Source organism: Melospiza georgiana, chromosome 2, assembly GCF_028018845.1.
Source record: "Melospiza georgiana isolate bMelGeo1 chromosome 2, bMelGeo1.pri, whole genome shotgun sequence".
NCBI lineage: Eukaryota > Metazoa > Chordata > Aves > Passeriformes > Passerellidae > Melospiza > Melospiza georgiana.
The window spans coordinates 11,856,483-11,884,339 of record NC_080431.1 but is presented as its reverse complement, the minus strand read 5'-3'; the positions used below and the strand labels follow the sequence as shown (position 1 = coordinate 11,884,339).

Genomic DNA, 27,857 nt, shown 5'->3' with positions numbered 1-27,857 from the left:
CTAATTGCACAATTAGTATTAATGGAAACTTTCAAATATTTTTTCTGTACTCAGAAAATTGAGACAGATTTGTGTCTGAAGTGATGTGGTGAGCATCAGCCAGCGCAGTGCAGGCAACCCCTCAGCTCTGCTTTGGTCAGTCTCTCCCCAGCCAGTGGTGGTTATCAATCTGTGTTAAAGCCAGCAAGGTTGAACTCAGGCTCTTGACCTCCTGCTGCAATGGCAGTAAAATACCTGAACTTTTGCTCTGACACCAGATTGTCACCAACAAATCAACCAGAGTGCTACTGCCACCACCCCAGGCTGCTCTAATGACTGGCACAACCATTCCTAAGGCACAGAAAGCTCTTAAGCTGCCAAAGAGAATGGACATCAATGATGTTAATCATAACTCTAAAAGACAGCTTTAAATGTACCACAGTTACCTCTAAATCTATCCATCAATTAATATAATTAATGTGTTTCTAGATAATAGTCTGAATAACGTAGAAATCAATCTATGAGTGCCACTTCCAAGAAAAAGCCTTTTTCTTCTCTTTCTCCAACATTATATTATTCCTAACAAACTATTAGCTATATTTAAATGACCTTTAATGCCTTTTTTATGTAGACTTACTGAAACAGTAATTTTAATCTTAAACTCTTGCCCAATGTGATTTTTTTTCCATCAGAAAAATATTTGCCTGAAGTAACAACTAATAGCTGCCTTTAAAGGGCACAGCATTAATGAGGTATCACTTTCCAAGTTGACCTTGAGCCAATATGAAAAAAAGTTATAGTCATTCCCTGGCAAAATGAATTCATTCTATGACAGCAAATGGCTTTGATGAATCCTTGAATTTTGCCACATCAGGTTGATGTCACAATATGGTGGCTGTTTCTGTCAGCAATCATGTCATTATTTCATAAAATAATATTTGTTCCCAAGGTTCAAAAACTGTGTTAAGTGTGTAAATAAATACTAAACAAATATTTTGTATCAAACTTTTATGCAAAGATAAATAATTGTTACACTGTAAAATTGTCAGTTCCATTTACTGTACATTGACTATACAATACAATGCAAGAGAGACTAAAAGAAACAGAGGGGGGTTGTTTAACTACAAACAGTCTTAAAACTGACATACACTGTGGATATTTCCCCGTAAAAACTTCAAATGCTCTGTTCATTTCATTGCTCACAACTAGCTAACTTACATCTCTTAGCAAAATAAACACATACCCTTTATTTAGCATGGCATATTTTGTTACTGAATTAATAAACAAACATCATATAAAAATGATCTGAACATTTGCCTCAAGGGGGAGCTTACAGTTCATTCTTGTAGATCCTTTGCATTTTCAAGCCATTCCAAGCTAATGTTCTTTGACGACATTATAATACAGCCTCACTGCAAAATGTTATTTTTGCCTCATTTTCAGTCAGTAAATCATTATACCTCCATGCTACTGTCCTTCCTGGGTGTCTTTGAAATCCATAGTGTGGACTGGTTTGGACTGGTTTTTGTTCTTCCTTTACTGAAAAATAAAAATACAAACCATTTTCAGTGCATGTGTGCCTTTGCAGTCCTGATTCAGCTCTGTGATCAGACCTGAGCATCCCATCCCGGATCACAAGGCCACATTTGGTGCTCTCACAGTGTGGGCTCCCCATCCATTACCAAAAATACCAGACCACTCTGCTTAGCAGTGCTGGTCCCAGGAACTGCACTGAACTGGCCTGGATGGTTTTTTATTTATTTTTTCCCAGTTCCCATCCAACCACACCTCTCTTGCAGAGCAGCCTTTTCAGAGAATGACTCCGTTTGACCAGGACTGGTGAGGGCTGAGCACTTCCCTTCTCTGGGGGGAAGCAGAGCACACAAACCCCCAAATCCATGCCCAAGGTGCAGCCCACCCACCCCAGTGGGTACCAGACCCCTGCCCACCCTGGGTACAGCAATGGGGTCACTGTGCATCCCTGCGCCAGCGAGCCCCTTTCCCTTCGGGGCTGGACCTGACACCTCATGAAGTGATGGCACGTGGATCAGACTCCTGGCAATGAATGACTGGTAGAAAGCTTCCTGAGGGATAGTTTTCAGTCAAAACTCTCAATAGCACGTTTTGTGTTTGGTGTTTTTTCAATTAAAAAAAAAAAAAAAAAAAAAAAAAAAAAGAGAGAAAACTGGTTCCGAAAAGTACTTTCTCTGCGATACTGCTAATGTGTTTTCCCTGAATTTCCAGGGAACCCTGAGGCACACTGAAAGTTTATGGCAGTCTTTCCACATGGCTACAAGTGCCACAATACACCATCCTCCCTCACTTAGATTGAGAGATAACAGTGCACTGCAGACTACTGAAAGAGAAGCCACTTCCGGAGCCATTGGAGCTGCATTTCTGTGAAAATGCTTCAATCTCTGGATAGAATATTTCACACTGGTGAAGTAACCCTACATAACTCTGTAAGGTGGAAATCTAAGAGTCCCAACAGTCCTATACATTCAGTTTTACTCCTTTCCTGGTGAGTAACTGCAAGTGAGTCTGAGTTGATTTAAAATGCACTTCGAGGGTGCTGAATGCTACAGTAGTTTTCAGTCCCTCCAGACTTACCTCTGAAGTCCTACAAAATAATGCATTATGTACCTGAGCCCATTGGAGTAACTGGAAAGACTCCCTTTGGCTTCAGTGGACTTTAGATCAGGCCACAATGCTATAAACAAAGCAATTGCAATGAATCGAGTAGTTCCAGCGCTTCCTTCTTAAAGAAACGAAGTCACTACTTCCCTCTGGATTAATCCAGCAAAAGCAGGCACAAATTAAAGATGAAAGGCTTTGAATGGAGAGTCCTTGCCACACAGCAAGAACAATTTCTAAATACCTTGGATCAAATATGTCAAATGAGCTTATCTTCAACAAACCTACGCTGATTTTCACAGCTGGTTCAGGAAACAGATTTTAGTGACAAAGGTAAGATGCAATAAATAGCTTGAGCATGTTGGTGTTTTGACCATCAAATGCAATCATAGAAACTGAGAAATATACCAGGTTGGAATTTAAACTTTCTGCAAGGCATTCAGATGATAATGGAGATGGGTCTTTGAAGCAGTTTCTCCTTGCTTCCCTGGAAGAAATGAAAGGGAGAGCATCTAAGCATGAATGAGCTGATCATTTCTGCCAGCTACAGGGACGAGGTGTTGCTCTGCCTCATTACTACCCTTCAAGAGCCCAATGACAGGCAAAATTAGTCATGACCTTTCAAGCTAGGCATGTCCTGGTTGGCCATGGGTTGTGGCTTTCAGAGGAAAGGTCACCATGTTGTGGAAGCCTAAAAAAGAATGAGAAGTCAGGTTCATGTGGAAAGTTGGGGGTCCCTCCTTCCCCAGCAGGACAGAATCCCTTTCATAAAGTTCTACAGTGTCCAGATGATAAGTTCAAGTGATTGTTTCTTCTTCTGATTTGGTTTTTGCCCAAGAGCTTCATATTTGTGATGAACAAAAATGGTTTGCAAGGCAGGTCGTAGGTGGAAATCGAAAATAGATAGGAACATATTTTTTAAAAAACAAAGTTTTGTTTCAAAAGTAAAATAGTTTAATTTTAGTGATAGTTTTCTTGATCTAAATGATTTTTTAAAATGGTTTCATTTCTTTAATTACAGGTTTTGACGTAACTCAAAATAGACATTCTGGGAACAAAAACAAACAAACAATAAAAAAGAGAACCCTGTGTTGCATCAAAACCATTTTGTCCTTGATTTTTGTATCATTTCATCTATCAAACTAATCAGCTGACAGAAAAAAAAAAAAAAAAAAAAAAAAAAAAAAAAAAAAAAAAAAAAAAAGAGAAACCTTCCAAGGTGAATTTCCAATATCTGTGTCATGCAATTTTGAAGTCTTGGAAGTTCAGATAAATTACTTCTGGATGAAGTGCTATAGCATCAAAGGCCTGATCAAAGCCCACTGAAGTCAACACTACTTTTGCTATTGATTTCAGTGGGCCATGAATCTCTCACTGCTTTCCCAGGAGTATTCAAGGGCTGAAACTTTTCTCAGAAATGGAGTTGCCAGAAAAGCTACTAAGATGTACTATACTTACCAAGAAATCCAGGGCCACTGTAATAAGGGTTCCAGAATTCAATTACTGTGCAATTGTTAGAGTTATACATATTATTATTTTACCACTCTTTTCTGCTTTGAGCTTCCGACCAATGGTGAGGTTTCTACATAAACTTTCACAGTCTTTGTGAAATGCTTATTTGCCTGTCATATGGAAAGTCTTTAATTTGCTTTTCTTTATAGAAAATGCATTTTAAAAAAATCAAGTTTGTTATGCAGACCTTGTAATATCTGCTCTTTATGGCTACTTGTTTCAATAAGGCAGGGAACCAAGGAGTCCTGCTAATATCGTTGTACATTCACTCACACAGACAGAAAGAGTTTCCACATTTGGTGTTTTCTCAGCTGAAATAAGTTACTGCAGCTATTGGCAGGAAATAGTAAGTAAAAACCATAAGGAAAAAATAAAGAGCTAAAACCAAGGAGGATTTTTTTTTTAAATTTTCTTAAAACAGTGATATCATATTTCTTTTAGTTATTCCTGGTCTTCAAGAGGGAAAATAGCTTACAAATCTGCTTATTGCTCTTGATATTTTAGGTAAACAGCATTTATCTACAAAACATATTTCAGTTTAAACTCTTCTGGATTACATGAAGCTGAAAACACTTTCTGAACTAAAGGCTAAATGATATTTCGGAGTTTCAGAAACACTCTCTTCAGAAAAAAATATTAATTATATGCTGTCATGTCTTTATGTATCTAAATCATATTTTGAGAAAAATGAAAAGTCCAAAGAATTTTAAAGCCTGAAGCAAATTATACTGTATTTCAAAGGCTGAAATGTCTCTTTTTTGCATAATAGTACCCCTTGCTATGAATACATATCTATTTATTTTATGCATCCTCTTAAGCACATACATGATGTACAAAGGATGTCACACTAGTGTGTGGCTCAGAGCAAGCTTTTGCTTTTCATTTTCAATTTCTGCACTCCAGTGGTCCGTCTGTTGCTTGTATGGTATGTGCAGTGGAACAGGATTAAGCAGCTGCTGGCCCTTAAGTTTTCTCCTTGGAACAAATTTTTACTTTAGGTTAGAAACTGAGCCCTTTACTTTAGGTTAGAAATTGAGTCCCTGTATCTGTGAGGGACCCCTCTGCTATTGCCCACAGCCCAGGTACTTTACAGGCAGTAATCATCATAAAAGAGGTGAAATAAAAGTGCTGACAACAGCCCTGCCTATAAAGTGGTCTGCAAAGAGACTTTCTTCAGGAACAGGTGGAGTCCCAGCAGCAGCATCCTTTGAGACCTAGAATTATCTCAGCATGTTGTGGAAAAAGCCTGAAGGTGAATGTTCAGCTGTAACAGCTGTAAACTACTTGCACTTTAATAGATGAAAAGGCACTTATTTGCATATTTGGGGATAGATGTAAGCAGTCTTTCAGTAGGAATAGCTTGCCAATGGAAATATGAATTCTGCATCATAAAACCACTATGGATGAGTATATTTTACCTTTTATGAAGCATCTGGAAACAGCAAGTCCCAAAAGCCACCAGTATCAACAGCAGCAGTGGTATAGTGGGTATTACAACATAAATTAAATTCGGAATTATACCTACAAGACAAAAATTCTCATTAATGTCTGCCGTGTTGAAATGCTTTCAACCATGTCAGGAAAAATCTGGAGTAAAATAACAGGAATACATTAACTTACACAAAAGAACACATATATTCCTTCTATAGGAAGAGCTCCAAAGAGAACTCAGCAGTATCAATAATAATGCAGCGCTTGAGTTATATGCAAAATGTATCTTAAGGTCTTCAATTCTGATATTTTCCAATTTTTTAATTCACAATTCAAGTGTTTTAATGGAGTACATTTCACTGTCCAAATTTTTTTTTGCAATCCATTTCAACTGTAGACTCTGTCATCTTTGTATGTGGATTCCCTGCTCATGCAGGACCATAGGAAGAATGAACCTGGCTCTCATCTTCCCTTTCCCCTTAAAAGACACATAAATTCTCTCCTTGACTAATGGGGAGAGCTAAAGGCACTCCTCTGCAGGTGCCTGCACAAAAGGAGTGGGAAATGGCACAAGCTGAGACTCTATAACCTGCCTACAATAAAGGATGGGGTCTGCAGTTTCCAGAAGGGTCCTGTTCCCTGTAACCACATGCCCATGTTTTCACTAATACACATTTAATGTACAAATTGTGGAGCTTTTAATACCTATTGTCCTATTTTGAAAATATTTTCCCTAGCAAGAATAAATGTGAAAATTCATGTTGTGTTTGCATTTTAGAGTCTTCACACAGTTTGTATTAAAAGCTATAATTGATTACAAACCACAGTTCATCCATATAATAATTCCTCTGGAGTTAAAAATAATGGAAACGCCAGTTAGGAAGCTGGCTCAAAACCAGACAATCCAGTGGGCAAACAAAACACCCCCTTTCCATAACCCCATGGTGCAATCCTGTAAAATCCAGGGCTGCTCCTTAGACATGTTCAGTTCCTACAACTCTTCCTGAGCCTCAGGATTTCATTCAGAAGATAAATTGCTGAATGAAGCAGCCAGGGGCATTGCAGAACCTGGGCAGCAGGTATCCACTTCCCAAATATCATCTCTACTGGGAATCTCAGCAAGGCACTGAACTCCTCTTAACATGTGGTCTTCCAAAAACACAGGGTACCTGGGGGAGCTATGGACACGGTGTTCATTCTGAGTTTGGTGAGACAAGGAAATAATTTGTTTCCACAGCAACTAAAAGGGACTAAGACTCTTGAAATGTTATTAAAACATATGTATTTTCAGGGCACTTCCCAGGGAAACAGACTGTTTCTTCCTATTGACAAAAATGGAAACTGAAATATTAATTTAATTCCACTGTTAATATTTTTAGCAGAACACTACATTCATATGAACACATTACCTGTTTCAGTAGCAATAATATGATACTGATCTTCTGGTTTGCTTGTATCATAAGGATTTCCTGCTGGCACTGTTGGAAAAATATCTGAAAAGGAGATCAGACATTTTAGGAAAACAGCAAAAAATATTACCATTATGTTGTTAAATAAATTAATAGCAATTGTATTTTAATTTATATTGGTAAAATTAACATTATTATGATTGATTAAATATACATGTGTACAGGATTTTATTACAAAATTGGAATTATATCTGGAAGAAGAATTACAAGCAGTGTTATTCTGAACAACAGCCATATATTTGTAGCTGCTGCTCTCTGAAGAATTAATTTTTCCTATGTTCCAGTTCTTAACTGGGCCTGTTAAACTTGAGTAATTTTGGAGGCTCTTGAATGATATCCTTATAATTATGTATTTACCAGTGCAATGGAATTTAATGCATCAAAATTTCTTACCGTATTCTGGCTCTGCTCTGTCTCCTAATTCTTTTTCTAAGACATTATCTGTTAAATCAATATTTGAAATTGATTGTTGAAGAATGAAAAATGTGTGCAATAAAACAGAGGTTTCCATTTTTTTTCATGCAGGATCACAGAAATAGATATATTCCCCAAACAATAATTGCTTAATTCTTCAGCATTTCATCTTCTTACCAAAGGCTCTTTGCAAACTAGTGTCAGATCACCTCTAGTTCATACTTTTTTGCTCCTTAGAAGGCTATAGTTTAGTCTAGATTCAGTTTTTGGTGGCCTCTGATTTAACGGCTAAACCCTAACTTCTTGTGCTGAATAAATTGCCTAACATATCCAAAGCTTCATTTGTGCAGACAATTCTAGAACAATATATGAAATTGTCTCTATCATAAGGTTACACTAACTTAACAGTGCTGTGAGACTAGAGCTCTGAGTGTCTTGATAAATACAAACTGCTAGGAGAAATCAAAACAGCAATAAAGCCTACTAAATAAAGGCAATTATTTCACCTACTCAGGTAAAAAAATAGTTACATTTGATCTTATATAAAGAAAAACACCAAGATACCCCAAAGAACTGAGCTGCTGTCTCTTGACAGCAGAAGAGGAGATGAGTTTTTAATTTCATTGCATAATCAAACCTACAGGAGCTGGACAGGAACTAAATGAGGTTGCAATTACCAACCTATAATTAAGTTTAAGATTGCTGAATGATCAATATGACCCAAAGCCAGACTGAACACTGCAGCAGTAAACGCTGTCAGGGGAGGACTTGGAAAAATAAAAGTGTCCACCAGAAATATAGCTGCTGCTTGAGCAAGGCTGCCTAATGAGCACTGTCCTGGACCTGCTGATGATACAATTAGATGCAACTTTATCAAAGTCACCTGCAACCTGTTTTGGCCTGTGGTTGGTGTCATGCACCCTATACTGGATACAGACGGGAGAGTTGTGAAAAACAACATACTCGGATAACAAACTGAAATTCAATATGCATGTGGCACTTTAGCATTCCTGGTGAAATGGATGCATTTTGCACTGCTAAGAGCTGACACTGAAGCCTTTACAGTGATTTGAGGAGGGAAAAAGGTCATTTGTAAGTCTCACTTGGTTTGAGATAACAAATGTAATTTTCCTACAAACATTGTGTTACTTTCTTCAGGCAGTGAAAGAAATTACATATATCTATTTATATACATTTTGCATCTACTCCTTTCCTCTATATGACAGAAAAATACATTTCTGGAGAATACTCTGTTTTGCTAAAGAGCACAACTCCAACAGTTTGAAAAATAAATAGCTACAATTCAGCAGTACTGCATTTAGCTGCATAACAATGTCAATACTAACAATAATCTACCTATGCATTGTTTGCCTTATATGCCTCATTATAAACTAATAACCCACTTTCTACCTAGAGAAAGAAATATAAATGTATTTTCATTGTTACTATTATCACCTTGTTTCCTGACAATCCAAAATATCCAGCATTTTCTCAGATGGTAAAAGCAATAGAAAAGGCAATTCTTTATCACATCTCAACAAAAATGGTAAGCCATTCACTAGCACAGAATAATTATTTAATTGAAATTTGTTTGCTTTTAAAGCTAGAAAATAGACCTGAAACCAAACCTTTTTAATAAAGCCTGCAATTTCTGATGTAAAAATGTTGAGCTTTTAACAACATGAAACATTTTTATTTTGTTACACTATTTCAAAATAATTCTAACAGTTCTAAAAGTGATAAAATTGTCACATTTCCTTGAAAGGCCTATGATGATTACTGATCATCATAAAGAGTGATAACCACTAACAATTTCAAAGGCAGGAACAGGTTTTGGGGGTGGCAGTACGCCAAAACACATTGGTATATCAACTCTGCCAAATATTTAATATTTGCTGCCAATATTAATTACCATTAATATCCTCATTAAGTGACCAAAAAGTGGAAAAGATATGTATCTACCAAAACCAGAGGAACAAAATAGTCTGGATCTGTATGGGTAGACAGATCTCTACAAAGAGAGTGATTATTTCTTGATCAACATAGAGAAAGAAGGTAGGAAACTGCAGAATTATATAGTTCAAGCAGATGCTAAGACTAGGATTTCACAGAATCATAGAATGGTTTAGGTTGGAAGGACCTTAAATAACAGCTTTTTTCCAACCCCTTACCATGGGCAGGAACACCTTCCACCATCCCAGGTTTCTCAGAGCCCCATCCACCCTGGCCTTGGACACTCCCAGGGATAGGGCATCTACAAATTCACTGGTCAGCCTGTGCCAGGGCCTCATCTCCCTCACAGAATATAATTTCTTCCTAATATCTAATATCTACCTACTCTCTGTCAGCTTGAAGCCATTCTCCCTCATCCTGGCACTCCAGACTCCTGTAAAAACTCCTCTCCATCTTTCCTGTGGGCTCCCTTCAGGTGCTGGAAGGCCACAATTAGGTCATCCCAAAGCCTTCTCTGTTCCAGGCTGAACAATCCCAGTTCTCTCAGCCTTTCCTCCCCGCAGAGCTGCTCCATCCCTCTGATGCCCTCGGTGCCTGCTCTGGGCTGGCTGCAGCAGGTCCCTGTCCTTGCTGTGCTGGGAGCCCAGAGCTGGATGCAGCCCTGCAGGTGGGCTCTCAGCACAGGGGGCAGAGGGGCAGAATCCCCTCCCTGCCCTGCTGCCCACGGGCTCTGGGTGAGCCCAGCACACGGGGGGCTCTGGGCTCCCAATGGCCAGGCCAGGGCCAGCCTCTCACCCACAGCACCCCCAGGGCCTTCTCCCAGGGCTGCTCTGGGGCTGCTCATCCCCAGCCTGGATTGGTGCTGGGGCTGCCCTGACCCAGGTGCAGCAGCTTGGACTTGGTCTGTTAAACCTCATGAGATTCCCAAGGGCCACCTCTTGAGTTTTTATTAATTAATAAATGAAATAAATACATAATATCATATGCATTCTTTTAGCTTAGTTTTGAAAAACAAACACACCAAAATTATTTGAAAACATTTGCATGGTCCTGTTGAAAAACACGTTTGCATTTACTTTAAGTATGGCCAAGAACAAAAAATTTTACAGGCTCAAACTGGAAAGTTTACTTTTTATGTCCTTTCTGGTTTTTGTTCTAGTTTATAGTTCACTTTTCCTCTATTGACATATACAGAACTTATGTCATGTCTGAAAGTACAGCCAAATTGCCTAAGATCTGTTTTTTTCTGTCACCATCTCAACTAGCATGCATCTGCTTTTCATATCTCTCTAAGTCTACATGCATGAATGCAGAAATTTTTCCTGCTGTTCTGGACTTCATTCTTCAAGCCACAACTTCTTAAAACAACCACCACGTGTAAGTTGGTATAAAATGGGAGAGCTGCAACTACGAGGACAGTGCTATAATTTTTACAGTAGGACCAAGATGTCATATTCATCCTACCTAGAAAGTAGAAAAATGCTCACTTAAAACACTTTGTAAGGGAATTAATTAAATAAAAAAAACCCTGGGAATGCATGATAGTGAAGCTAACTTTCAAATCATTCTTATTAGATATAAACAGGTTTATTTAAATGTATTAAAAATGTATTTTAATAGTTGTTATTGACATGAAATATCCCCTGTTAATGCCAGGTCAGGCACACACCAAAGGATCCAGTACCACAGGCCAAAAGATACTTGAAGATTCCCTTACAAACCAAGAGACAATTGTTTTCCTAAACAACATCCTACCAGTGAAATATAACTTCAGTTTTACCTACCTGGTGCATATTTGCAGATAAAATTGTGCTTCATGTTGCATCTGTCATCGTTCCATTGATAAAGGTATGGCCCTCCCAGACCAGGGTTTGCAGTTGGCTGGTGATACATCACCACACAGGCTTCGCTTCCACAGGAAGGCTCGTCTGTGTACCAGTTTCTAGTTTTTGAAGATGAGGTTCAGGATGACAAAGAACAGAGTTTGCATCAATGTAGAAATATCAACCCAAACAGTCCCATCCTCATCAAAGGCATCCTGCATTTCCCACAACCTTTCTGTGAAAGACCCAACAATATCTCTGAGTATTAAACAATTCTGATCAAAGCACCTCTGCAGAAATAACACCCTACTGCTCTACTTTCCTCCCTGTAAGTCTCTTATCTGTCCCCTTGTTTTCAGTTCTATGAGTTGCTGCTACTCTGGCCTTTGGCCTCATCAGGAAGTTAAAGGATTTTCAAAAAGGGTAGAAATAGAACAATTTACACTCAGCATCTCACAGTAATTTATTTGGTGGCTGGCTCCCTGATTTGAGGTGGCCAGAGCCTTGCAGAATTTACCTGCCTGCTTTCAGACCACACCTGAAGGACTCTGTGTGTGGCAGAACAACCTCCAAACATCCTGCAGAGGCAAACTCTGGGGGTGGGAGCAAAGAAATTCGTAGGCTGAAGCCACACACAGAATGTCATCCTGTCACATCTTCAAATTCAAAACCCCGATTGCCAGCTACCCTTCATCTGGACAAGTCAAGGGGGAGATGCCACAAACTTCATGCTGTCAAGCAAGGTTTAGCATTTCAGGGACTATTTCTTTCCTTGGAACCTTCTCAAGGAGCAGTTTCACAGCCTTACCTGAATGGTGACATACTTCCATCGGCCCACTGGTAGAGGTCGGGGCAGGCACTCGACGTGGCCAGTCCATCGCCGCTCCTCCACAGCCCAATCCAGAAATCACCATCAGAAATCCCAGAGCCTGATTTGGTGAGGTTCTGCAGCATGTTTTCTATCAGCTGCTGCTCAGCTTCACTCTCCAAGCTCAGCAGAGCCCCGCCATCGATTTCACAGGCCTGGCGGGCCTCCTGGAAGCCCACGCGTCTAGACAAGTCCTGGAAATAGGCTAGTTTGTAACAGGAGTGCTTGAAGGCACCATAGCACACCTTCTGGCCTGAAAAACAAACACATGGGGCTGTTCAGAGCACAGTGATGAACACCAAAGCTGCAAGAAAAGAATACAGCACTTCATGCGTATGCTGGTGAAGGACGGGAGATTTTTGCCTGAGAGGATTCATGGTGAAACCTAGCACCACTGAAATCCTGTGCTCTAATTTAAATTTCAAACAGCACACAGTTCATGGGAATCTATGCCATCTTGCCATGGCCTGTGAAACTCTCCAAAACACTGAAGATTCCCAATAGGCTCTAGAAAAATATTTACTTTATAATGACTGTACCATCAGGCCTCTCTGTTATAGCCAGGATCTGTTTGGAGTGTATTTCCTTGACTATTGCATACTAATGGACCAACTTCACTTTTATTGTGTAATCAGAGCAATTCAATTTGAAAAAAAAAAGTTTCAAATACACATGTTTAGTGGCAAGAAGCAGCTGAATTTTTTTTTTGATACCTTAATTTTGAGAGGCTGTATATGAGAGAAACCCATAGGAACTCTTCACTTCAATGGGCTGAGGCACAACCTGTAAAGTCTATGGGAGGAGAAAGTCTGCTCCTTACAGTTCTTTGTCTGAGAAAGATTTGTTTCCTAAGTCTGTTAGAAAGTCTGTTTCCTAAAAAGGAAAAATAATTATAATTTTCAACTCTATAGAGTTTATTCAAGATATACAAGATAAGGAATTAACACACTCACTTATCAGCCACAACTGAACTCCAGTATGTTTATTTAGGGACAGAATAAGGCTTCTAAATATAACCATCTCTTTAAAAAAAAAATAAAAGCAAGCTTTTCCAGTATAGAAATTTATCATTGGAGAAGAAAAGTAGGAAAATTTATTTTGTTAAGTAAGAATGACTGAAGGATACCAAACTAATAAAAAACTACCAGGCATTATCTAGACTGCTTAGAAATCAACAAAAGTCACTATTTTACTGGAAAATCTGACAATCACACAACATGCTGAGCTGGAAGGGATCACTGAGGACCACTGAGTTCCAACTCCAGCCCTGTGAAAAACAGCCCAAGAGTCACCCCATGTGCCTGAGAGTGTTTTCCAAAACCTTCTTGAGCTCTGTCAGGTTTGTGCTGTGACCACTGCCCTGAGGAGCCTGTTCCAGTGCTCAGCCACCCTCTGGGTGAAAAAACTTTTCCTGATATCCAATTTAAATCTCCCCTGACACAGTCACAATTTCAGGCCATTCCCTGAGTCCCTGATCACCAGAGGGACAAGATCAGTGTCTGCCTCTCCACTTCCTCTTGTCAGGATGTTGAAGACCACAATGAGGTCCCCTCTCAGACTCCTCCAGGTGGAACAGACCAAGTGACCTGAGTAAGTCCTCACAGAGCTTCCCCTCAAGGCCCTTCTCTATCCTCATAGCTCTCCTTTGGGCACTCTTTAGGAGCTTTATATCCTTCTTATATTGAGGCACCCAAAACTGCTCACAGCACTTGAGGTAAAGCCACACCAGCACAAAGTACAGTAATTTATTGTACTGTATCAGATTTGCATCTGAAAATCTCGTATTTAGTCTCACTTTTAAGCAAAACCAGATATGTGATTCATGTAAATAACATCTGAACATGATTTATTCTGTTTCACCTTAAAAAAATTGCAATTTGTCACTGGGAAACGGCAACATCCTCACATAACTTCAGCTATATTTATGTTTTCCCAGGCAATGTTTTCCTCTGCTCAAAGAGTAAATATCAAAGTAAAAAAAAAAAAAAAAAAACTTAAAAGCTACATAAACTTCAATTTTTTTGCATTATCAATGCTTAATTTTGTATTTAATAAGTAGGATATTTCCAATAGCAGACAGCACAAGGGCTGAGTTGAAGACATCTCTGTATTTGCACAGAGCATAGTTTCAAGTATTTGCAGAGAATAAGCAGATTGCATCAAAGATGCATTAATATACAAATGGAAAAACAGGATCAGCTCTTGACTTTTAGCTAAATCTGAAAATAACTCATCTTTTTGGAACCATTTCTGTTGTAGAAAGCTAAATTATAGGAGCAGTAAGGATATACCATGCTTAATTTTCTAGGGTTTCCTAAAATTCTTGTAATATCTCTATTAAAAAAAAACAAACAACAAGCTCTGAAACCTTCACTTTACCCTATTAAAGTTCATCTGGAAAAGGACTATCAGGAAGAAAAGCATCTTTTAATCTCATTCTTACCTTGGCAGACAGACTTCTGAAAATTTAGCTGTTTATCAGTAATTAATCTACCAAAATAACACAGGAACAAGAACACTCTAAAAAAAGGAGAAGCTTGTGCCACAGATATGGGAAAAGCCAGGCTCCGAGATCAGGCAGAGAGTGCCAATTTTGACTTTCTCTGATAATGTCCTGACAACACAATGTATGCCATAATTTCTTTCCTGATATTTCCCTTTACTCACATAGGTTAGGAGCCTTGCTCCCAATAAATGCAGCAAGGACCACAGTCATAGATGGGCAGTGACGCTGAAGCAAGGGACATTCCATTTAACAGAGGTGCATAGGAAATAATGGGCTTCCTCCTGGACTTCTTCAACAAAAAATACTACTATTATCAAAGTAACAAAGTGATAAGTCTAAATGTTCCAACGTGCAAAGTGCAACAATGAAAGCTCATTGTTGAAATGAAATCCCAGCTCATTCCCTTCCTCTACAATGCTGAAATTCCAATTTTGCTAACATGATCGATTTCCCCCCAGGAGCTGTGTCTCACTGACAGGACAGAGTGCACAGGGAAGGAGGAGCTGATCACATTTTGAACCTCACTGCTGGGTGAGTGACAATGGCTCATTGCCAGAGTACACATGTGTACACAGCAGCACAAACAGCCACAGCCCAGCACTGAATTACACAGGACACTAATCACTTCCAAGGAAAAGTGACCACCCCTTTCCCTGTAGTTGAAGATTGGATTCTAAGCATTAATTCAAGATGTACATGTAAATTTAGGAAGAGTGCTTTGTCCATTGTCTTGCTCTTTTTATTTTCCCGGACAATCTTTGAAATAAACTTTCCTTGGTTCCTTTCATTCTGTGCACATACTTCCCCTTGATATCCAGTAGTAAGTTATGAGCAAATCCAGGTGTCAAAATATCCTGGTCACAGTTTCAGTCATGCAGGAATTTTCAACCAACTGTGATGAGCAGACTGATCACTATGGCTCATATTCCCGTGCTGCTCCTCCCTCTCATGGGTGTGACTGTGTTCACAGGGGTCTTAAAATGAGGGAAGAGATGAGGATACGAGGATCTGATTCCATGTTTCAGAAGGCTTGATTTATTATTTTATTATATATATTATATTAAAACTATACTAAAAGAATAGAAGAAAGGATTTAATCAGAAGGTTAGCTAAGAATAGAAAAAGGAAGAATGATAACAAAGGTTTGTGGCTTGGACTCTGTCTGAGCCAGCTGGGCTGTGATTGACCATTAATTACAAACAACCACATGAGACCAATCTCAGATGCACCTGTTGCATTCCACAGCAGCAGATAATCATTGTTTACAGTTTGACCCTGAGGCCTCTCAGCTTCTCAGGAGAAAAAATCCTAAGGAAAGGATTTTTCATAAAGGATGTCTGTGACACATGGAAAAACAGCTAACTTTGCCTTTAATAACACACAATCCACTCCCATCCCTGCATGTTTCTCAGGTGGCTGAAGTGCTCCACTCACACTCTGTTCTCATGAACAGCCTCTGCTTTTCTATGACTATCCCAAAATCTGGGCCAAACCTTCCATCAGAAGAAATGGATCCTTGCTGGCTGAGCTTTCTCAGGATGCTCATCTGCCAGTCAGCTGCTAAATAGGGACTCAAACACAATCGTAGAATCTTTTAGGCTGGCAAAGACCTTGAAGACCACCAGGTCACAGCAAGTGCTGTTTCTGACCTGCTCCAAGGCCTGTATCCATAAGCTGTGCTGTGTTCTGGTCCAATACAGTGGCTGCATCAATGCTCATCATCCACACAAGGAAACCAGGTGGGACTCTATGGAGCAGCAAGGAGGATGACAAGCATTTGTGATGCACAAAGGCAAAGAGCTACTGTAGCCCTTAATATGTGCCCAGCCTGTTCCCATTGTGCACTCAAAGCAGGGAGCCCTCCCAGAGCCATCAGAATACAGATGTGAAGGCCCAACTTCTATCCAAGGGCTTGCAGGTTAAAACCTGGAGGCTTTGTGGAAGACGTTTTCCTTCTTCCCTTAAACTGACCAGAATAATTTTTAAAGACACCGTTTCTATTGTAGGTGCTTGGGCAGGGTTAAGTAACTCTAAAATCAAGTTTTACAAAGTGAAAGAATTGAAAAATTGAAAATTTGAATGAAATCCAACTCCTAAATTACTGTTCTTTCATTTCTTTTTTTCTCTCTCTACCTGTGGCAAAATAAATAATTTCTTCCTCACAGGCTGATCATTTCTGCAAGAATATACCTCCAGAAACCAACAGAGAAAACAGCAAGAAACAAAGAAATAATTGGCATTAGGACCCATAGACCCAAAGAGTGTGAATGAAGTGTGTGAGGCAGAGCAGTAAGCTTTCTGGAAGAAGCTGTGAATTTCTCTTATTCTAGTTAATTTAATCCCTGTGTTTAGGCAGTGACCTACGCTGAATCTTTTCTTTCTTCTTTTGAAGCAGACTTTGAACCAGTTCCACTGTGGCAGATAAATGTGTTAATGGAAATCTGCAGTTGTGCCTTAATAGCTGGCAAATCAGTTGACATTTTAGTGCTCTTCTCGGAACACACTGAGATGTCAGGTTTTAAAGCTTCATTTTTTTTCTCTCACTACTAATTTCTGAACTACAAAGCAGAAATAATTTACCACTAAAAAAATGACAGAATGGACCATATTGTACAGGAGACAAGATAAGCATGGAAATATCAACTATGTGCTACTTTACCTTATTCTAAGATCTTTCAGCAGACTCCACAGTCAGTTCTAAAGCAACATTTTGTTATTTCAGCTGTATAAATAGAATTCCAATTTTTCTGTCACAATTGAATAGAAACAAGATTTGTAAGCAAGACTATTGGAATGAATCACACTAAGATACTACCAACGTGAATAATCCTTTTTTGGTCTCATCATCCCATTAGCTGATGAAAGCAAGTGAACAGGATTTGCTCCAGAAAGTGCTAGCTACCATCTATATGGGTCAATTTTCATCTTTGGGTGTTTCCCAGGAGCTCCATAGTAGAATGTTTAGATATCAGCCTCAGAAAAAATATATATTTAAACTAAATTACTCATTAAAATATTTCTACAGATAATTGTACAGGGGGGAAAGAAAATCTCCTTCAAGAAAAAAAAATAAATAAGCAAGTAGCAAGCTGTTATTTCAATCAGTTATATCTCCATTATGCTTTAATAACCATGCTTCATTAAACAAATAATAGGTTCCTCGTTTACTGTCATGACAGAATTTACAGCAAAGTGTCATTAAGAAGCAAAATTGCTGATAAAATACCCAGGTCAAAGACTTCTCTCCCTAAGAGCATCAGGCTTATTACTAAACTAAACCCCCACAGGCCCATGAGGGGCACAGAGGTCATTTTGAGTGACACACCTCGCTTAGCTGGAGTCTTTGAAGACATCAGGTAGAAGATAAGCTCCCTGCTGATAAATCCCATTCCTCTTCCTCTTGAACCTTACAAACTAACCCTTCTTGAACTTTACAAACTAACCTGCAATCCAGGGTTTGATACCATTAGCATCCACCTACATTAGGTCAGCCACTGCATGTGCACAGCATATGTGAAAAGAGAAAAAAAATGAATGCGCAAAGCCATTATGTTGTTGTATTTTGACTTTTTTTCTCCCCAAGGTAATGGATTCAGCAGAAAAATCAGAAGAGCACTTGGCAAAAAGCAGTGTGAAATATTTAACAATAACCAGAGCAACAAGAGCCTGATGGAGACCTCTGAAAACAAAGTGACAAACAAAAACACAAGGACTTAAGTGAAACAGATAATGAAATAGCAAAACAGAAATCTATGGCAATTAACCAAAATCTTCTCTGCCTGTGTTATGAAGACTAGTCTTGGCCTTGAGCTTGCATGAGCTCAGTGACCTCAGGGATCACTAACCAACATGCAGGACGCTGGGCACAATTTGTTTTCACCTGTCCCCACACCAAGTCCCAATGATGCACTCCAGAACATGGCCAGGAAGAGACTAAGTGGTAATAAATTTTCCTAATCACATTTTGTTCCAAAGATGATGCATCTTGTCAGATGGTCTTTGAATCACCCAGTCAGATTTTGCCTGGGTTCAGCTGCTGCTCACATTTTGCTATATTACATTACTCCTGTTGATGTTTTACTGTATCATATTTGTGTCCATCCACCAAATATATTTTTTTATTATTAATATTACTTTAAAAAAATTGTGATAACATTTTATAATTACATTCTGTCTGCATTTATGATAAAAGCAAGCTGCCATCTTTTCTCCCAAAGTTTGTAACACTCAAGACACATCATTCTCCAGCTGAGCCAGTGTTAAAACCACTGATGTTTCTCAGCTCACAGTCCTGAGCAGTTTAAGGAATTCCACATGCTCATAAATTTGACATTCAAATAAAACCTGCTGTACAGATCACATGCCAGCCTTTATCTGATATCTTCACAGCAATCTCTTCCATCCCTTAGCAGGTACTTTTTCCTCCAATCCTCCTGAAAACCCAAGCCTTCTGAGGGAAAAGAAAGTTGTTATTGAATTATTCTGGATTAAGGATTATGCCTAAAATGTCACCATAGAGCTTTTTCTTAAGCGATTTCCCAGGGTGAAAAATTTTCAAAGGTTCCAGTTCACTTTTAATGGCTTATATAAAACCCCCTGAGGGCCACATTGGCCTGTCCAGCAGCTGTGCTTCAGGCAGATGTGCACAGCAGACAGTTTGTGTGCATCACATCAGAGCATGAAGACCATGTCTAAGGTGCCTAAATGGAGGCTCCCCCAGCCTCAAAACTGCAAAACTCATCTATCAGCCATTCTTAAAATACTTCTTGTCATGGACATCCTTCTTGCTAAATTCTTGTGCAAGTAAAAGTTATGGATGCATTCATAGACAGCAAGTCTGAAATGATAAATAGGATTTTTTTCTATTCTCTCTCAAACACAAGCCAGATAATGTAACTTCAGCCATTAACCATCCCATATCTTGTGAATTAGCAAAGATGATGCAAGAGGTCCTCAGACAAACAGGTGTCTGTAGGATTAATGAAACTTTTGCAAAGAGAAAAAAAACCAGGGATGATGAAGTTTTAAGTAAAATCAAATTACTGTATTATACCATCCATACAGTTATTTGAATATGAAGCTACAAACGATGCATTTTTCCTGTCCAGTCCTTGACTTTATTTTTTCCTTTTGCCATGGCAAGTGATTTTCAGTAGATTTATTGCTGAAAATGGGTTTTCACCCGTATGTTAGCCTCTAGTAGATCAGTTATTGTGTTTCTAAGCACTTTTGGGAACAGGGAGTGGGCTTATTTCTGAATGACAACTGTCCTCAATAGACCCATAATAGCTACACCTTTAAAAAAACCAAGCAATCAAAAAGGAGACAGTGCAAAGGAGCACCTGGCAGTGCCCATTTATATATTAAATGTTACTCATTCCTCACACCTGGATTTTGCCATCAGCTGAATGGAAGTGCAATTAAAACTGGATCTGAGAGCTTGCCTGCACAATGCAGCAAGACTGCTGGTCACAAAAATGGGTGGTTAAGAGCCCACATATGACAAGTATTGATCTAAGCAGGTTATTTTTGGGAGGTTTGTCAAAACTTCTGTGAGCTCAGAACCTGTGCTTTTCTATGTCTTTGGAGGATGCAGGAAGATTGCTTGTCCTGCAAAATCTTCTTCATCGTGTTGAATAAATTGGTGGGAGAATTTGCCTTTTCCACAGCAGATCAAAATTTGTCTGGATTTTCAAAATCCCTGATGTGGTGCTTCAGGCTTGTTCTTGATGTACTGGAACTGGAATACCAGCCAGCATGAAAGCTGCCATCTTCACACAGCAATTCACTTATTTCCCAAAGAAAACAGCACACATTTATTTCTTGTACTTAGCTTCTCAGCCCTGGTGCACAAAGGAGGGAACTCAGGCCATTGACAACAGAGCTGTAAAGAAGTAGCTTGATGTCTAAGCCTCATTAGAAGCTAATCAACACTTCACCCTCCATAATTACCATTGCAGGAAAACATACAATTACATTAATCAATACAGAGTGTCTTCAGCTGGAAAATTAATATCCATTTTTTTTGGAAAAGTTTTAGTCACTGATTCAAGTCATAACTCAGAGTCAAAAAAAAAGTCTCTAAAGTATTTCCCAAAAACTATTTCTTTTTCCCCCCAGGTCAAATCATTAAAGCCCTGACAGGTTTCCTTTCTTCTAAGTGAAACATATCTTCATTTTGGCATCAGCTCTGGTTTCAGCTATCTAACACATCATAAATTTCAAGCATGAGATCCATTTAGCTTTTCCTGTAATAACTATTTTCCTTTCTTCTGATCATGTGAACTTTACAGGTGTATATCACAGGGCTCGCCATGGCAGTCAGCCACTTCCTTCTCTAAGGGGCCAGCTCACAGCTGCACTGTCCTGGGGGCTCACAAAAAGTGGCAACATAGCTGCTAAAACAACACCCTAAATCTACCAATTGCCTTCCCTTTTTTAAGGAAAAACTTGGACAGGATCAGGCAAATGATAACACCCAAGTGTCAATGGCATCTATTTGAACCTACTCAAAATAAGAGGGGATATAGAGTGTGTTGGAAAGAGTTACATATCTACAAGTCTGCTCTGGGATGTGGATTCTTTTACCCAGAACTTTAAAATCTTAGAACATAAAACCAACCAAACAAAACACCCCGTTAACAGCTGAAGCTGTTAGCAGTGGGTTTGCTTTGTTTGGTTTTTTTTAATTCTTATAACACATGGGTTAATTCTTATAAACACAGTGACACAATAAATTTTTATATATCATAACCTGAAGACACACCAAGTAATCTACAATTTCAGCTGTTTATTAAAAAAACAAATACTGACAAGACTGGCCCAGAGAAACTGTGGATGTCCCATCCCTGGAAGTGTTCAAGGTCAGGTTGGATGGAGCCCTGAGCAATCTGGTCTACTGGAAGGTGTCCCTGCCCATGGTAGAGAGTTGAATGAGATGATCTTTAAGGTCCTTTCCAACCCAAACAGTTCTGTGATTCAAATTAAGCCCATTCATCAATAGTTTTCTGTGTATCCATGAAGCCCAGAACAAAACTCACAGAAGTTTAAAGACAGGCATAATATGGCAGCTAAGAAGTTTTTGTTAACTTGCTGTGGAATAGACATAATAGACAAAAAATGTAGCCTGAATGCTTTAAGTGTGTGCTCCTGCCAAGGGGAGCAGGGAATAGTTTTATTCTCCTATCCCAAACCAGCAGACATTTTCACAAATATCCACTTTTGTACTCATCAGTCAGTTCCCTCAACAGGTTTTCTCCCAGGCATAAATGTAGCCACTTCTGACAGTTTCTGCTGATGGCTTATTTCTTATTTTTGCCTCCAGAAGGAAATATTTCACAACTCTTTGGTCACAGAATCACAGAGTGTCATTCATTTGGAAGAGACCCCCAAGGATCATCAAGTCCAACTCCTGGCCCTGAACAGGACCATCCCCAAGAACCCCACCAAGAGTGTTGGCCAACTCTTCTTGAGGTTTCTCAGGCTTGGTGTGACCAGTGACCACCTCCCTGGGGAGCCTGTTCCTGTGCCCAACCACCCTCTGGGTAAAAAAACATTTTCCTGATGGTCAAAGCAAATCTCCCCAGTCAGCAGATCCCCCCTGTATCAAATTAAGAAAAAACGAGAAGAAAGAAAACATAGTCCTTCTCAATTACTTTTCATAGCAAGCATCATCCATTCTCAGTAATTTTCAGTGAAATTTGAATGCATTTTTTCCAAGTAGGTTTACTTTCATGAATTTGTTACCAAAGTATTTGCAGTAGATTTAGGTAATATATATGGCTGTAAATTATATTAAGTTCCTTGGTTTAAGATCTTCCTAGGGTGTCACACCCTTTAGGCATTTCAGCACATGAGTGTAGAGTGCTTTCTTTTTGTGGCAATTGCACAATTAAAAGAGAAAGCAACAAGCAAAGCCTTGCTCATTCACTGCTCCTAAGAAAGTGGGAAAAGCCAATCCACATGGAATCTTAAAATTGATGACAGTTCACTTAAGGCAAAAATTGAGGGGAAGTTTGAGGGGAGGAGTAGTCTGTTAGAATATTTTAAATTATAATTTACACTAAGAGAAAATTCAGAGGTAAAGCAGCACTGGTTAATTCACATTACATGTAGTCCTTGAAATACATGAGTGTGGGATTCATCTCACCAACCATAAATCCTTCCCAATAACCTGTCCATAGCTAAACTGACTCACTGACCTCACTGTGTAGACAGCTGAACAAAACAAACACAGACAGCAGCATCCATTAGTGAAGATCTGCAGTATATTTAAAATCCAAATTTAAATGAAATTAATCCCACTTTTAAAATATCAACTTTTTTCCTTCCCTCCTTATAAAGTGAGCCTAGATTAGCTGGATACTGCAGCTACATTCAGATTTACTTAGAGACATGCCAACCTTTTAGTTAGGATTCATTAATATTGGTCAGAACTGTAGGTCCCACTGTTTGTCAGTGATGGCAGTAGGGACTGCTACAGCAAGAAACTCAACTTCCAACTAGTGAGTGAGAGGTAAGAATTAGATTATAATGGGATTAGAGTGTAGCAATTACTATCAAAGGGTTGTTTCATCTTACCTATTGTACATTAGCATCTACCTTCTTTTCTGATCCATCAGAGATTTGGAAAGAGAAAGCCATTATGGGAATTAGTTTCAGAAAAATAATGCTGTACAGAACCCTTTATGAATCAAAGCATGTTCCCCTGCAAACATCTTCTAATTGAGAAGTTTGACCTGCATAGGATCAGACCTGACCTACAGAGAGTTAAAATCAAGGTACAGAACATGAGTTGAACCAGGCAAGAGCCCAGCTTTCTCTCTCTGGGAGCAAGAAAAGCCATGTGAAAGCAAGCAGATTGTCCATACCATCCCACAGGGTTTTTACCATAGCTCCCTCCATGGCAGGGGTTTCCTCTTGGGCTCTTTAGCCAAGTGGAAAACTAGGACTTGACAATTGTGAGTTTGAGCTTTGCAATGCCTTTCTATTTTTGAACAAAATGCTGTGAGCAAAAAAGCTGTATTCCTGGAAAAGTAGCATGCTGGTCTGAGACACAGCACGAGGATTTTCCACATCCCTTTCCTTATCCTTGAACAGAACTGCAGCCTGGCCAACCTGCACAACTCTCACTCATGGGGAAGGTAAGCTATACATGGCTGACAGAGAGGGAGGGGGATCACCTCTAATACAGAAATCTGACTCTAGAAACTGATTTAAGTACTTGGATATTTCTACCCCGCTACAGAAGGACTCCACCACTGGGTTCTCATTCCACAGTGTATTGTGGAACTTCTTGGTTTGCAGCAAGGTGTGTTTAGCAGAAACACCTGTTATATCCAAAATCATCACCTCATTTCACTCTAAGAGCTCAGCTCATTGATTTGCCCCCAAGAAGACAGTGCTCAATACAGCTGGACAAGGAGAAGAAATAATAAAGAAGTCCAAGGAATAATAAAGGAATTCAGTGCCCAGCTTCTCCTGCACTTCTCCAAGTCTCAGTTTTAGTGATTCCTGAGACCTTCAGCTGTGAAAAAGGATCTTGTACTATTTGGGTATGCCTATCCAAGAAAATCTTTTGTAGTACAGAACTAAATGCTACATATTTCCAACAAAATGTGTTCAACACACACCTGTTGTGCATGTAGATGAGATGTCAGGTTTTCTGTCAGGTTTTATCCTTTCAAATTTTGAGCTGCATTTGTATCTTGAAATTTACAGTTCACACCAAAAAAAAAAAAAATACAACCCACAACTTTATAGTAGAAGGTTTCATCTAGAGAAAATGCTTGCACTTTGACAGACAAAACTCAGGTGTAATAATAAGCTGGCCAAAAAAATTAAACTACATTATGCATCTTTTGAGAAAGGGTTTGTTATCTGTCATCAGTCCAGTATTTATGAAGACACTGCTTTAATTCTCTTACTTTGCAGTACTTTATGCAGAACTCAAATCTGATCATAAGCCATGTGAATTCATATATTCACTTCCTTAAAGGCATCTGAAGCAACAAAGCCTATAGTTTAAGGGCAACTCTGGTATTTTCCTGACTCACCAAGTGTTTTTCCTCATTTAGTGTTTTATATATCCAAGTACTTTTGCACCAAAATAGATACATACTGTTTTAAAATAAATCACTATTTAATCTGCTATTGATGCACAGCAATAGCAAAAAGCAAAACTTTAAAAGCTGCAGAAATACAACTAGACAAACAGCAGTCATTAAGCTATAATATCTATGATTAATACATAGGCTGTTAAATGATTAGTAATAAGATTAGCTTGCATCTCTCCTGCCCAATAGATACTTAAAGTAATTGCATCTTTGCAAACTGCATTATCATCACTTCATGTTCTTTATGATGTCATGGGACAGCAAGGCAGACTCAGCACTTTCTCTGAGACTGCTTTGGGTTTTTTCCTATAGGAATCAATTCTCTGGCAACACTAGACAGTTGGATATGGAGGCTTTGAGCACTGCTCACAAAACATCTGTCTAGATACATTAAAAATTAAAAAGCATTTTGCATCACTGTTTAAGACTTCCCAAATTAAAGATGGCAAAGAAATAACACCAGAACACAAATTGCTTGATGCCAACAATGGTTTTAATTATACCCTAGGAAATCTAATATACTTGGGAAAAGCAACAGAAACCCTTTACTTTAAAAAATGACATTATGAAAAGGCAGCCTTTTCTTCTCTGTCCTCTTGACACTGTGATCAAAATGGTAGCAAATCTGGAGTTATTGCTAGGTCTGCTGCAAACTTACTGCAGTCAATGGGACTCTTCACAAAGTCCAGCCAGCACTCAAGCAGCCTCACAAACAGCTTAGGGGAGTGATAGGAGCTATATATTTATTTGGAATGAGAGCAATGGAATTTCCTACTATGCCAGATTATTAATCATGACTGAAGCATAAACATTTAATTTTTTTTAGGAATAGGTCTGTTTAAGTTATAGACTTATGGTTTCAAACATAAGCTTGCTTAAGTCCAAACTGCTGGTTCTTATGCAAGAGAGAGGTAAGATAGATGGGAGTCAGGTGGCAGCACACACTGCCCAATTATTCAGTGGTACTATTTCTTGCCTAAAATAGTGTCAGCTACTGCTAGCACTGCACCTATCCATGTGCATGTGCCAGGATATGGGTGTGGTCCTTGAGAGAAAGAAAGGAGGGGGAAAGAAGTTCTTCCAGTACATAAGAATATCTCCAATAAGCATAAATAAATAAATGTGGCTGTTATTGTCTAGGAAACCTTTATCTAATGAATACAACTTCAACCAATAAACTAATAATACATAAAATGGTTCTATCTGTAAGTGGCTTCAAGCCCTCTCCTGTATTCTACCAGACAAGAATTATCAGCATGATTCAGTGACATGAGGCTCATCATATGGTTTGAAATGCTTCAGGGAAATATGGGGCAGAGCCTGTGTCCTCCCAAAATCCCCAAAGCCTAATGTGCATCTAGGAACAGTCTGACAAGGCAGTATACACACATCACACATGGCTCTAAAAGCTGCACCTCAGTTTCCCATGTCTCAGTTAAACACAGAAGCTGCAGCTGGAAGATTAAGGGACTGGGTTTCCTCAGCCACATGGATTCCTGCACTGAGGCTGCTAATGCCAAATGCATCTCATAGATAATTAATCTTCACTATTCCTTAAAAAAACCCCAGTGTTACATAGCAATCACAGAAATTGTAATACTTAGGGCTTTGATGTATCATACAAGCCAGTATAATTCACAGTATAACAGAGGTAGATGAAACATTTCAGGTTATTGTTGAGGCAAACAAGCTTTTTCAAAGTGTTGGAAGCACTGCTACTTAGCTATTATTTCCTGAAGATGCTGTTTTACCAAACCCCCAAGAGCCCATCTCAGCTGTAGCATTAGAACCTGCTTCAAATGGAGCATCATCAAAATGGTCCAGTGACTGCAACTAAGAAAGTTATCTGAATTCAGCAATCAAATGCTTGCAACAAACAAAAAAAAACTACAAGAAAGTTTTGTTGATATGCTACTGTTACAGCCTCTGAAACAAAAGTATACAAATGATTTGGAGATCGTTTGTAAGAGCCACGTTCTTACCCACATATACACACACAACTTGCTAAGAAACAGAGTGGAGAGTGTAAATCTTTGTTTCCAGGCAAATGCATGGATGTATAGCACACACACAACATACTCCCAAGAGCCTGTCAGCTTTAGTCTGGAGGGTCTGAACCAAAGTAAGCTTAAAAGGGGTCTTTTCACTAAATTTAGCAGTTTCTGAGCATATACACCTGTATACTGCAAACACAAAGTGGGAGTCTACAGCTCTTAAACTAAACCTAAGCTCCAATGCTAGATACAGCATTGTCTTCCCTTTGGTTTTGAGAGTTGCGGACTCACCCACACCCAACAAAACTATTTTACACCGCACGCTCTTAAAAGTTTGCCCTCTCCTCCCAACAACAGCGCACACAAAGAAGAAACATCCCCGTCCAGCCGCCAACAAAACTCAGCGCACAGACAGACGCTCCTCGCAAGACCCTCCATCTTTTCAGGCAATTCCAACGCAGCCGGCAATGAACCGGGGCAGGAGAGGGCTTGGGGCTGCCTCGGGAGCCCGCACCCCCCGCGCTGGCCCCGCATCCCCCCGCGTTCCCCGCAGCAGCAGCAGCAGCAGCAGCAGCATCCCCGCTCCGCCGGGCCAGGTGCGCCCGGGATGCGCTCCCAGCGCTCGCTCGCCGCCGATGCGGGGGTTCGGCAGCGGGCTCGGTCCCGGGTCCGGTCAGCGGGCTCGGTGCCGGGTTCGGCCAGGGGGGCTCGGTCCCGGGTCCGCCCCGGAGCGCTGCGCTCCCGCACCGCTCCCGCTCCGCGCACTCACCGCTGAGGACGCGCCCGGCGAGCGCCCCCGGCCCGCATAGCACCGCGGCCGCCAGCACGGCCAGCCCCAGCCCTCCTGCGGCCCCCATGGCGCTGCCCCGCTGGCTCCGAGAGGCGCTCAGGGCAGGGCGATGCCGGCGGGGAGCGAGGGACGCGCACTCGGCTCCGCTGCTGCCCTCCGCCACCTCCCCGCCGCCCGCCGCCCTGCATTTATCTGCTTCCCCCGGGGAGGGACCGCCCCCGCACCGCCCTCAGCCCCAGCGACAGCGACAGCCCCTGCCCCAAACCCTATCCCTGCCCCAAACCCTGTCCCAGCCCAAACCCCTGATCCTGCCCCTGTCCCAACCCCTATCCCTGCCCCAACCCCTATCCCAGCCCCAGCGACAGCGCC

At 40.1% G+C, this 27,857-nt stretch overlaps 1 protein-coding gene across 1 annotated transcript; it reads right to left on the bottom strand.

Annotated features, from left to right (window-relative positions):
* Positions 1-1,001: 1,001 nt before the first annotated feature.
* Positions 1,002-27,555, bottom strand: CHODL (chondrolectin). Its single transcript, XM_058018401.1, has 7 exons — positions 27,468-27,555; positions 12,024-12,336; positions 11,177-11,334; positions 7,419-7,466; positions 6,966-7,049; positions 5,544-5,646; positions 1,002-1,518 (listed from the first exon to the last, which is right to left on the bottom strand). Exons 1-7 carry the CDS (start codon positions 27,553-27,555, stop codon positions 1,434-1,436), a joined length of 879 nt encoding a protein of 292 aa, XP_057874384.1. The 3' UTR covers positions 1,002-1,433.
* Positions 27,556-27,857: the final 302 nt, after the last annotated feature.

Coding starts and splice junctions, on each gene's coding strand:
- CHODL (XM_058018401.1), bottom strand. CDS start 27,555: ATGGGGGCCGCAGGAGGGCTGGGGCTGGCCGTGCTGGCGGCCGCGGTG. Junction 11,335..12,023: donor GGAAGTATGTCACCATTCAG/GTAAGGCTGTGA, acceptor TTCAAAAACTAG/AAACTGGTACACAGACGAGC. Junction 5,647..6,965: donor TATTATTGCTACTGAAACAG/GTAATGTGTTCA, acceptor TTTGTCTTGTAG/GTATAATTCCGAATTTAATT.